Source organism: Mirounga angustirostris, unplaced genomic scaffold (assembly GCF_029215605.1).
Source record: "Mirounga angustirostris isolate CCGP_5_RB_7025 unplaced genomic scaffold, mMirAng1.0.hap1 SCAF_17, whole genome shotgun sequence".
NCBI lineage: Eukaryota > Metazoa > Chordata > Mammalia > Carnivora > Phocidae > Mirounga > Mirounga angustirostris.
Genome location: NW_026991725.1, coordinates 25771341 through 25784141, shown reverse-complemented (window position 1 = coordinate 25784141; position 12801 = coordinate 25771341). Strand labels below are relative to the sequence as shown.

General features: G+C 40.2%; 1 protein-coding gene across 1 annotated transcript; it reads left to right on the top strand.

Annotated features, from left to right (window-relative positions):
• Positions 1-3862: 3862 nt before the first annotated feature.
• KRT24 (keratin 24) lies at positions 3863-8216 on the top strand. The gene is made up of 8 exons (XM_045888944.2): positions 3863-4471; positions 5285-5367; positions 5900-6056; positions 6323-6484; positions 6583-6708; positions 7030-7247; positions 7601-7716; positions 7911-8216. The coding sequence occupies exons 1-8, from the start codon at positions 3863-3865 to the stop codon at positions 8012-8014; spliced, it is 1575 nt and encodes a 524-aa protein (XP_045744900.1). The 3' UTR covers positions 8015-8216.
• Positions 8217-12801: the final 4585 nt, after the last annotated feature.

The following is a 12801-nucleotide window of genomic DNA, read 5'->3' as shown; positions in this document are numbered from 1 at the left end:
TATATTGAACAACTCCTGGATGCCTGGCACTGAAGCAGGCATCTCTGAACATTATGTTTCACTGGAAACTCACCAGATTCTTGAAGCTTTCATTTTACAAATGAAAGAAATGGCAAGAATTAATCTGTGAGCTTTGGCAAATCATTATTTCAAATAAAGAGAATGAGTATTAAATTTGGAGGATGTCTCAAAACAATGGGGACCAGTGTTTACTAAAGAATTCTAACACTTGAGGCAAGAACAGAATTGTATTTATGTATGCGATTAAAACCCTTCAATCCGCTAAAAACCAATGTTCTAGAGTTTGCAAATCATAGAATTAAGAGGAGTCTGTTTGATAGGTTTACCCATTTAAAAGGAAATGCCCATAGAGCCATAGAAAGAATGTATTAAAAATGCATGTAAGGGGGGGCACCTGGGTGGCTCAGTCGTTAAGCATCTGCCTTCGGCTCAGGTCATGGTCCCAGGGTCCTGGGATCGAGCCCCGCATCGGGCTCCCTGCTCCGCGGGAAGCCTGCTTGTGTTCCCTCTCTCGCTGTGTCTCTGTCAAATAAATAAATAATAAAATCTTAAAAAAAAAAAAATGCATGTAAGGGAATACTAATGAATAGAAGAAAGTCCTGTGGGTTTATGTCTACATTTATTTATACACTGCCTCATTAAGCAAGGAATTTGAGGTAGTAATGGTTGCTTTATTTATAAAATGCCCTTCGCAGCAATCCTCTCTAAATAGAGTATGAGAGAAGTATCTTAGAACTTAATTTTGAATCTCAATTTTAAAAACAAAGAAGAAATAGATGTCAGCATTAAAAATTATATCAAGGAACCATGAGAGACGATGGACTCTGAAAAACAAACTGGGTTCTAGAGGGGAGGGGGGTGGGAGGATGGGTTAGCCTGGTGATGGGTATTAAAGAGGGCACGTTCTGCATGGAGCACTGGGTGTTATGCACAAACAATGAATCATGGAACACTACATCTAAAACTAATGATGTAATGTATGGTGATTAACATAACAATAAAAAAGTTTAAAAAAATTATATCAAGAAGAAAGCTTAAAAATAAAAAATAGGACACAAAATGGAATACCTCAGTCATCACAAGCTTCTTCAGTGGACACCCAAACATCCAGATATCGCCAAAGAGAAGGTGAGTAAAGCTGCCAAAATGAAAAAGATACAACTCACATGACCACTAAAAACACAAGTCCCAAGCAAAATTCGGAGGCCAAAGATCCTGCTGAATGCTGTTTTTTTCTCATTCTTTCCACATAAAGCTCTTTCTACCTAGGCTCTGAAATGTCTCCGTTTCATTAGTTTTCTTTCATTTAGCTATTGTCCCTTTCTTTAAACCTTCTTTTAGCCAAATGCCGGCCTTTATGAACGTGGAAAGATTACACTTCATACATTTAAAAGGGAAGAAAAGCCCAGTGATTGTTTCTCATTTCCAACATTTGCCATCATATCATTAATCTTGGTATGGCGCTTGGGCTTCCCTGGTTTCCTAGCTCTGGGGAGGGGTGAGGCAAGATGACCAACATACCTTAACGGCTGGTGCATTTTTTACCTACCTTAAAAGGGTGTGATGAGAATTACTCCCAGCTTAACAATTTAAAGTGTTTGGGGCGCCTGGGTGGCTCAGTCGTTAAGCGACTGCTTTCGGCTCAGGTCATGATCCCAGAGTCCTGGGATCAAGCCCCGCATCGGGCTCCCTGCTCAGTGGGAAGTCTGCTTCTCCCTCTCTCTCTGCTGCTTCCCCTGCTTGTGCTCTCTCTCTGTCAAATAAATAAATAAAATCTTTAAAAAAAAAAAAAAAGTGGGGCGCCTGGGTGGCTCAGTTCGTTAAGCGACTGCCTTCGGCTCAGGTCATGATCCTGGAGTCCCGGGATCGAGTCCCGCATCGGGCTCGCTGCTCGGCAGGGAGCCTGCTTCTCCCTCTGACCCTCCCCCCTCTCATGTGCTCTCTCTCTCTCATTCTCTCTGTCTCAAATAAATAAATAAAATCTTTAAAAAAAAATAAAATAAAATAAAATAAAGTGTATGAAGCACCTTGTCCACCTTGGAGAGATGGCACCCTCCATAGAAGAACAGTAACACACCACTACTGTGAAAACAGGGCAGGCAAACATAAAAGCTAAATCCTGAAGAGCTACACAGCAAAGGGAATTATCACCTATTTAATAGTGTGTCCCAATCAAAGACAGTCCACAGAGAAGTTAACAGAAGATAGAACGCTGGATAACAGAAGATCGATGATAAGATTAAAGCACACACATAGTTTAACAGAGACTGCCAAGATAAAAACAGTTTTAAATAAGCAAAAGTCAGCTACTTGAGCATAAAGTTGAGGCCAAGAAAGATCTTAGAAACATCTACACTTTTTTTTTTTAAAAGACACTTTTTAAAAATTGTGGTAAAGCGAACATAACGTAAAATTTACCATCTTCACATTTGTGTCTGTTCAGTAGTGTTAAGTATATTCATATTGTTGTGCAAACAACCTCCAGAAACTCTTTTCATCTTGCAAAACTGAAACTCTATATCCATTAAACAACTCCCCATTTCCCCTCCACCCAGCCACTGGCAACTACCATTCTGTTTGCTGTCTCTGAAATTGACTAGGCTAGGTACTTCATGTAAGGGGAGTCCTACAGGAGTTGTCTTAACAAAAAACAAAACAAAACTTTTAAACCAGAGAAACTACCAGCAGAGGCAAACGGAAATAATCTAAAGTACAAAGGGACAGAAAAACAGGAAGCAGAAAGTGAACTGGGGAGGATTCTAGATTTTGGTATCTATAAAATGATCCCAATCATAACATTAGTTATCGGAAGTGGATACATATCTTTTCTAAATATCTTTTCAACAAAAACAGAGAAAAGATGAGCAGAAAGTAGACTGCCACATTTTAGTACCTGCACAACGACTCCAGGCATAACATTGGTTAACAGAAATGGATTCAGATCCCCTTCTACAGATATGTTTAAAACAAAGATGAAATCAGCATCATCTTAGTTTCTTAAGATTTGACTCCAAAAAAGGAAGTTGGTATCGCCATCTCAGGCTCAAATTTAGTCAGAATGAAAAGCATGTTTGTACCATCACACCAGTGACAATTAACCCCTATCTAAAAATGTTTCCAGTCTTTCCCGGACATTCTCTGCTCAAATAAACATGTTGCTGAGATCTAACAGTACACACAGAGAAGACTATTATATTTAATTTTTTCTTCTTAACAGTGAAAATACCTAATCTGATCTCAGAATACAAAGAAAACTTCAACACAAACGTACCCCTAGAAATACGCTGATTGAAATAATCATAGAGGACAAGTAAGTAAATCTAAAACTAATGCTGACGCTAAAGCTAACTTCAACTTTAAGAGGATAATATGAACAGAAGTTATGAGTTTGATGGGAAATTTCCATTCTCATCATATTAAGTATTTTAATTGCATTTGCTAATCTGGGGATGTGTTCTTCAATTGGGAAATCATGAAGCAAAATGAATAGAATTACTCTTTCAGGAAAGAATTATAAGTCATCGAAACCTCTGAAAGATTAAAACTGTAATTCTGGAAAAAAAAAAAAAGTTTTTGCTTTGCTCCACCTTATTTTTTTCTGGAGATAGTAAATGCCCGGAGGCTCTGACCTAGCTTCAGAAAAAGAGCCAGTAGAGTGGGTTCACGAAAAAGAAATTATCCAATTGCAGATTAGCAAAACTATAAGAGGGATTAAGAAGTGACACAGAAAAGGAACACCCTGAAAGTGTGTATATAAGGGCCAAAAAGGCAGCTTGCAAATCCATGCTTCACTGGTACCTCTCCTCTTCACCTGGACAAGCTAAACATTTGCAGAAGCACCATGTCTTGCTCGTCTCGTATCTCCTCTTCCAGGGCTGGAAGCAGTGGCTTGATCAGGGTGTCTGCTGGTGGAAGCAGCTTCAGCAGTGGAAGCAGATGCGGTCTGGGGGATAGCTCTACCCAGGGCTTGCGAGGAGGAACCGGCAGCTGTGGCCTGAGTGGGGGATCAAGCAGTGGGTTTGGAGGCAGCTTTGGAGGAGGTTTTGGTAGCTGCTCAGTAGGGGGTGGTTTGGGAGGAACTCCAGGCTCTGGGGCTGGTTTTGGTGGAGGTTCTGGCTTTGGTGGGGGTTCTGGCTTTGGTGGAGGTTCTGGCTTTGGTGGGGGCTCTGGAATTGGTGCTAGTGGAGGCTTCTACAGCTATGGGGGTGGGATGGGAGGTGGTGCTGGCGATGGCGGGCTTTTCTCTGGAGGTGAAAAGCAAACCATGCAGAACCTCAATGACCGCCTGGCCAGTTACCTAGACAAGGTCAGAGCCCTGGAGGAGGCCAACACTGATCTGGAGAATAAAATCAGGGAGTGGTATGAGAAATTTGGGCCTGGGTCTGGAGATGGTGGATCTGGAAAAGATTATAGCAAATACTATCCAATAATTGAAGATCTCCGGAACCAGGTAAGACACTATCCACTACTGAGTTTCTATTATTTCTGTATCTTTTGCTCTTATTCAGATCATACACCGTAATGAAGATTTCAAGTCAAGGAATTATTTAGAGACATATCTGCTTGTTGTACATGTAAAATGGGACTTGGTGTATTTTAACTATGACAGTATTGTATATGACATCCAACCAGACTAATTATCTGTTTGCATCTCAAATTTGAGTATTTCTACATAAGAGCAAAATTTATATCATGTGCGAGGCAGCTAATGAACATGTACATATAAGAATGGTGGCAATGAGTCAACACTAGCTTAATCTGATATTTTCATGATTAATTCTGGCAGGTTGACATATTTTCGTGTCTTGCTAGATTTAAATCATCTTTACAACTGTTTTTCTTCCTAGAAAATCTGGGTGCAAATATTGTATGAGCATGCGGCAGAATCTGAAATGTTTAGCCACTGCTGTATGGGAAGTATTTTTTTAAGGACTTTTTAGAAGTAAAATTCATTTTCTGTACTATTTTCTGAAAGAACTTACAGAATAACTGATTCTCCAAAGCAACAGAAATAAGCAGAGGGCTGTGCTCTGTAAAACAACGTTCCATGCCTATTCCAGTAAATGTGCAAACTGTTCCTTTTTGCAGAAAGATGTAGTCCAACTACACCAGATTATCAATAAAGATGTCATTACTAAGCAAGTTTTTAAAGCAATTTACCTTTAAAAGCCAACTCCAAGGACATCCATCTACCCTCACAGGTGGGCATGCGGACACAGGTAGAAAGCATCCATGATGCATTCACTATTATTGCCTTTTCTAGATCATCACTGCCACTATTGAAAATGCTGGGATCGTTTTGCAGATCAACAATGCCAGATTGGCTGCTGATGACTTCAGCCTGAAGTAAGAAAAGCGAAGACTTGCAAACAAATGTTGTGGGAAAAATAAAATGCAATCTGTCTGTTTCATTTAGTCTAAATTTAGAGAACTATCTTTTAGGGGATCAAGACCTAAATTTACAAACATTCCAAGAGTAAATTTTAAAAACCATCACTCCACTCCAATAAGGAAACAAAAAAAAAAAAAAAAAAAAAGAGGCAAATTAAGGATGAAATGTTTGTTCTAAAAAAAATTAGCTGTCAACAGAATTAATATTCGGTTCATAATTTTCTTTCCAGGGGAAAAATTCCTAAGAGAAAACTTAGTAGCCTTCGTTTATCAAATAGCTCAGAAGGGGGTGCCTGGCTGGCTCAGAGAGGCATGGGGTTCTTGATCTCAGTCGGGGTCGTGAGTTCAAGCCCAGCGTTAGGTGTAGAGATTACAAAAATAAGTAAGTAAGCAAACAAACAGCTCAGACAAAAAATCTTTTTCTTGAATATGGAAGAATGGATGGACTCTGAAATGCTCTATCCTGTCCTCCTGCTGTCCTTTCCAGGTATGAGAATGAGCTGTATCTCCGGCAGGCCGTGGAGGCCGACATCAATGGCCTGCGGAAAGTTCTGGATGACCTAACCATGACACGCTCTGACTTGGAGATGCAGGTTGAGAGCCTCACTGAGGAGCTGGTCTACCTGAAGAAGAACCACGAGGAGGTAGGAACACGTTCCACATTATTAAATGACTCTGGCCTACCTATTTTCCCCCACATCCATTCTGTAAAAATAAAATAAGTTCTATCTAAATGGATTTCCAACTCCTATGATCAAGGAAAAAAGTAGTCATGAGCAAATTATTTCTCAATTTAGTGGGAAGCGAGGGTAGCCTTTAGTGTCCTAGTTTCAATTTTTTGTCGGCTATGCACATTTTAAGAAGTCTTTGGTTTTCTGTTATCACTGTTGTCCTTTTCTCTTCACGCTAGGAAATGAAGAGTATGCAAGGAAACTCCGGAGGGGATGTGACCGTGGAAATGAATGCTGCTCCAGGAACTGACCTGACCAAGTTACTGAACGACATGAGGGCACAGTACGAAGAGCTGGCTGAGCAAAATCGCCGCAAGGCCGAGGAGCAGTTCAACAAACAGGTAGATTATCACTGCTGGATGCCTGAGCCGGCAGTCACACACAGGCCACCTCCTCTCATTTCTTCAGCCTGCAGTGATGGCATTTTCTTTTTCTCTAGAGTGCATCACTGCAAGCACAAATTTCTACGGACGCGGGGGCAGCCAGTTCTGCCAAGAATGAGATAACAGAACTGAAACGCACTCTGCAAGCCCTGGAAATTGAGCTCCAGTCCCAAATGGCCATGGTAAGTGCAAAGAGGTTTGCAACATCTCCAACAGGGAGTTAAACGATCCCATTTTCTTTCTTTGCCAAGATGTTCCACTTGGCACATAATGAAAGCAGCATTAGGAGAACTCGCTTGTGGCTGTAGAAAGCCCAAGACATTCCAGTTAAAGATAATGTACTTCCATAGAGGATCTAGCTTAAAGAAAAACAGTCATGTCAACAAAAATTAAGGAAACAGTGATAGAACAACATAGGTTGTAACTTGAAGGTGTACTTCTCTGAGCACCTTATAAAAAAACGAATTTTTCATCATGGAGTTTTGATTTGCTTTTTCTCTTAGAAAAGCTCCCTGCAAGGAACCCTGGCTGACACAGAAGCTGGCTACATGGCTCAGCTGTCAGAAATCCAGATGCAGATCAGCAGCCTGGAGGAGCAGATCTGCCAGATCCGGGGCGAGACCAAATGCCAGAACACAGAATATGAGCAACTGCTGGACATCAAGACCCGCCTAGAGATGGAGATTGAGACCTACTGCGGCCTGCTCGATGGAGAGGGAGGGTAAGTGAAAGTCATGAGCCCAATCAGTGCATTCCTTGGTGTACTTATGTAATGAAACCAAGAAGGGGTCTGGGGGCTGGACTTGGTTAACACAGTCACAGTGGGGCACCTGGGTGGCTCAGTTGGTTAAGCGTCCAACTCTTGATCTCAGTTCAGTTCTTGATCTCAGGGTCGTGAATTTAAGCCCTGTGTTGGGCTCCATGCCCAACTTAAAATAATAATAATAATAATAAAAAGTCACAGAGACACAGTCCAATCAGAAGACATTTACCTTCATCAGGGAGAGCCCCCTGCATGGAGGGTTTCTCCCACCTTTGCAAACTACAAAGGAAAACAATTCTTTTTTCCTCTAGTGGTTCTGGTTTTGGAGGATCTGATTTTAGAAACTCAGGATCCAGAAACATGGGATCTAGGGATTTGTCCGTATCTGGTGACTCAAGATCTGGAAGCTGTTCTGGCCAAGGAAGAGGTAAACATTTTTTAATGCTCATGATCATTTTATAATTTAAAAGTAAAGGCATGCTTCGTTTGTCTTATAAAAAGTATATACTATAGTTTACAAAATCTTAACCCAGAGAGAACTTATAGAATGCACCTGAATGTCTCTTGATCTGGGTTTCTGTGATCGTTTCCAGACTGACATTGTGATTCTGTGATTTTCAGATCCAAACAAGACCAGAGTGACTAAGACCATCGTGGAGGAGTTGGTGGACGGCAAAGTCATCTCATCTCAAGTGAGCAATGTGTCTGAGGTGAAAGTTAAATAAGCAATTTCCAGATCAGCAAGAATGTCTTTTAGAGAAAAACCGAAAGGACACGAATGAAGAAATCATGTCAATCTCACCATTTTTCTGGATAACTTCAGGCAAAGTTTCCATCCAGAAATAGATGACCAAGCAATTTTTCTGAATCCTCTTTTTTTTCTTACTAGAACCTTCTTGAAAAAGTTGAAATGACAATTTTGCTCTAACTGTTTTCATGCTTCAATAAACTTACTTTTGCAAGTTAACTAAATGCTTCCTGAAATTTTTAAAGAAATTCAATATTTTACCTAGAAATAAAGCTATCAGTCATGATCTCACTTCATTGTTATATTACTAATATTAATTCATTATTTATATAATACCCTCTTCATAAAAATCAAGATCGTAGCCATGTGGTGTGTGGGCATTTCTAGCAACATCTCACTGGAACTTAGTGATAGCTGAAATTAGACCTTAGCATCCCTAAAAAAAGTCGTGGGAAATAAGATGGGATATGTGATAGGGTGCCAGATTTCTGAAAATCTTGAAAGCCCCAAAGAGGAAAGATCTCAGATACTTCTACCCTTAAAAAATCTAGCCACATCTCTAAGCCAAAAATTGTCACTTAGCCAAGTTGGTGTTTCCTTTTCCCACTCTGCATTGCTGAAGTTCTTACCCCTGAATCGGCCACATGGCTCCATCTTGTCTTGCTTGGGATAATGAAGCCTATTAAAGTAGGGCAGGAGGTGGTACAGAGTCAGTCCCAGGAAGAAGAACCAGACACAGGACAAAGCCAAGCTGGGTAAGGACTTTCCCACTCAAGGAATTTAATAGGACCAGATCACAAATTAGAGAATCAACCCCACAAGCCAGTCCTCGAGAAAAGAACTTGAGACTTGGCACAGAAAGGCAAATTTAAAATTACAAAGGATAAACCTGAACATAATTTATGCAAATCATACCTTCAAATATAAAATCTCATGTATGAGAGTATCAAACTTTAATAATCAAAACAACCCAGAAAATGTGGTTTTTCATTTGCTAGGCATTTTGAATAAAACCTAAAAATGAACCTGCAGGCACACTGAGACTTCGGCTTAAATAGATAACCACAGAACAAAGTTAATAGCTAAGCACAAAACCACTACTCAAAAACAGCAATGTTGTCTTAAATCAAACATATGTTTCCCATCAATCCATTACAGTAAATTAAACCTTGGATATTTGTCCTGTACTGAGAAGTTTGGAAATATGAACCAGCTGATCTAGGCTGGATTAATGGTGGGAGGACACAAATGGAAACCAGTTGTGTTCAGGCTCCAGCCCCTTGGGTCATCATGGCCACACTGAGGAAGCCTCTCTCCGTGAGTCTTCCCAGATGTAGTCTTCTAGTCCTGTACCATCTGGTACCTACGTTGATGGCTGGTATTATCCTCATGTCAAAGCAACAATATGCAGCTACTCTGAAAATCATCTTTAGGCAAAAACCCTCATTCTTTGTTTCCTTGGCATGTGTTAAGATGCTGCATTTGTACTAAATGATCATTTATAGAAAAGGCCAGAACATACTAAGATGCAGTAGGGTATGTTTTGAGCATTTCAATTTTAAAAGTGAAATTACTGAACCATTTTAGACCATGAAGTTTAGAGTACTGAATAAAATGTTAAGGATAGGGTGTTTGCACATTATGACCTGCTCTACAATCACTTCAAAACCACATGACATAAAACTGTATATGTTTTATTCTGGAACTCTAAAGTTCAGCAATCCATCAACTTTTAAATGAGAGTGGACTTACTCAAGAGGAGGAAGAGCCAGTGCCTACTTGCATAAGGATTTTCATCTGTTGACTTTTGATCCAGAGATTCGTATAGTTGTTGTCATTCTGACCTCAAGGGACAATGGACAAGAATGGACATGGTATCCATCCTCACAAAGATTAGAAGCAAGAAACAAGGTTTGTAGTAGGCAGAGAAGAGGAAACAGCCAAAGGATTTGAGACTCTATGGAAAGTAGCCTAAACTTGCTTAATGACTTCATGGAATTAGATGCTGTTCAAAAGACCTTCAAGAGAAGACAAAGTGATGAATATAAATCACCCAGAATGTAGCTTGAGTAATATTTTCCAAATAACCTCCTCAATTAACAAAATACTACTGGATGTAATACACTTTAAAAATTTATCAGTGGCTCAAATGGGACACTTGAAAAATATCGGTCAACTTTAAAAAAAAGGGGGGGGGCACCTGGGTGGCTCAGTCGTTAAGCATCTGCCTTCGGCTCAGGTCATGATCCCAGGGTCCTGGGATCGAGCCCTGCACTGGGCTCCCTGCTCAGCGGGAGGCCTGCTTCTCCCTCTCCCACTCCCCCTGCTTGTGTTCCTGCTCTCTCGATGTCTCTCTCTGTCAAAAAAAATAAATAAAATCTTTAAAAAAAAAAAAAGAAAGAAAAAAATATCGGTCAAGCCCTTTTAGAAATAATTTACTCATTTGTAATATCAATGACAATATGAAATGGTAAGGTGGAAAGGAGCAAACACTGAGATAACACTTCAACCAATTGTTTTTATATTAGCATTTAAATGGCATAGAGAGGACAAGCCCAGAATGTATCACTGATCTATCATGTGTAAAGTACATGGATTCCTGGGGAGTGGGGGAGAGGGTGTGTTTATTTCATTAACCAAATCACAAGGAACATGAAAGGATACAGGAGCTCATTAAAACTGCACTAGGACTGCATTGCACGGCCCCAGTTTGCTTCTTACTGACACTGTAGAGCTAGGGAGTGTTTCACAACATCCCAACCTCTGTCAATTCATTCAAAACCCTAACCTTAGAAACATGCACTGCCTTTAGCTTTACTCATTGCTTGCAGCTAGCTGTAAAATAAATTACTTCAAATGATTTTATATTAGTTTTCCTAAGACCAAGAAGTCAGATTTTTTAAGTCTCCATGATGGTTTTTAGGCAAACAATGGCTTTGTGGCACCATTTTGAGATAAGGTAACTGTGCTTTCCCCGCTGAGTGTTCCACACCCAAAAGTTTCCATGAAGATCAAATATTAATACTTGTGATATCTATAACAACAACATAAAAATCACAATTTTTTTCCAACTTTTATATTTAAGATTTTATTTTTAAGTAATCTTTACACCCAATGTGGGACTTGAACTTACAACCTGAGATCAAGAGTCACATGCTCTATCGATTGAGCCAGCCCCAGGCACCCCTACAGAGTTTCATTTTATTTTATTTTATTTATCTTTTGCCCTTTTTTAACTTTATTTTATTTTACTTTAACTCAATTAATTAGCATACAATGTATCACTAGTTTCAGAGGTAGAGTTCGGTGATTCATCAGTTGTATATAACACCCAGTGCTCATTACATCATGTGCCCTCCTTGATGCCCATCACCCAGTTACCCCATCCCTCTACCCTCCTCCCCTCCAGCAACCCTCAGTTTGTTTCCTATGGTTAAGAGTCTCTTGTAGTTTGTCTCCCTGTCTGATTTAATCTTGTTTTATTTTTCCCTCCCTTCTTCTATGCCCCTCTATTTTGTTTCTTAAATTCCACATATGAGTGAAATCATATGACAATTGTCTTTCTGTTTGACTTATTTTGCTTAGCATAATACCCTCTAGTTCCATCCATGTCATTGCAAATGGCAAGATTTCATTTTTTGATAGCTGTGTAATATTCCATTGTGTATATATATATATACACCACATCTTTATCCATTCATCTGTCAACGGACATCTGGGCTCTTTCCACACTTTGGCTACTGTGGACATTACTGCTATAAACATTTGCGTGCATGTGCCCCTTCAGATCACTACATTTGTATCTTTGGGGTAAATACCCAGTAGTGCAATTGCTGGGTCATAGGGTAGCTGTATTTTCAACTTTTTGAGGAACCTCCATACTGTTTTCCAGAGTGGCTGCACCAGCTTGCATTCCCACCAACAGTGTAGGAGGGTTCCCCTTTTTCCACATCCTTGCCTACCTTTATTGTTTCCTGACTTGTTAATTTTAGCCATTCTGACTGGTGTGAGGTGGTATCTCATTGAGGTTTTGCTTTGGATTTCCCTGATGCCGAGCGATGTTGAGCACTTTTTCATGTGTCTGTTGGCCATTTGGATGTCTTCTTTGGAGAAGTGTCTGTTTATGTCTTCTGCCCATTTCTTGATTGGATCATTTGTTCTTTGGGTGTTGAGTTTGATAAGTTCTTTATAGATTTTGGATACTAGCCCTTTATCTGATATGCCATTTGCAAATATCTTCTCCCATTCTGTCCGTTGTCTTTTGGTTTTGTCAACTGTTTCCTTTGCTGTGCAAAGCTTTTTATCTTGATGAAGTCCCAGTAGTTCATTGTTGCCTTTGTTTCCCTTGCCTTTGGAGATGTGTCTAGCAAGAAGTTGCTGTGGCTGAGGTCAAAGAGGTTGCTGCCTATGTCCTCTTCTAGGATTTTGATGGATTCCTGTCCACATTTAGGTCTTTCATCCATTTTGAGTTTATTTTTGTGTGTGGTGTAAGAAAATGGTCCAGTTTCATTCTTCTCCATGTGGCTGTCCACCCTACAGAGTTTTAAAAATTTGACTGGTGGGGCGCCTGGGTGGTGCAGTCAGTTGGGCACCCAACTCTTGGTTTCAGTTAGGGTCGTGTTCTCAGGGTCATGAGATCGAGCCCCCCTTTGGGCTCCATGCTCACTGTGGAGTCTGCTTAAGATTCTCTCTTCTTCTCCCTCTGCTCCTCCTGCTTGTGCACTCTGTCTCTCTTGCTCTCTCAAATAAATAAATAAATAAATC

Bases quoted from the DNA above. Each gene is read 5' to 3' on its own strand.
- KRT24 (XM_045888944.2), top strand. From the start codon at position 3,863: ATGTCTTGCTCGTCTCGTATCTCCTCTTCCAGGGCTGGAAGCAGTGGC. The intron at 4,472-5,284 runs GTAAGACACTAT...TGCCTTTTCTAG, and splicing joins TTGAAGATCTCCGGAACCAG to ATCATCACTGCCACTATTGA. The intron at 6,485-6,582 runs GTAGATTATCAC...CTTTTTCTCTAG, and splicing joins AGGAGCAGTTCAACAAACAG to AGTGCATCACTGCAAGCACA.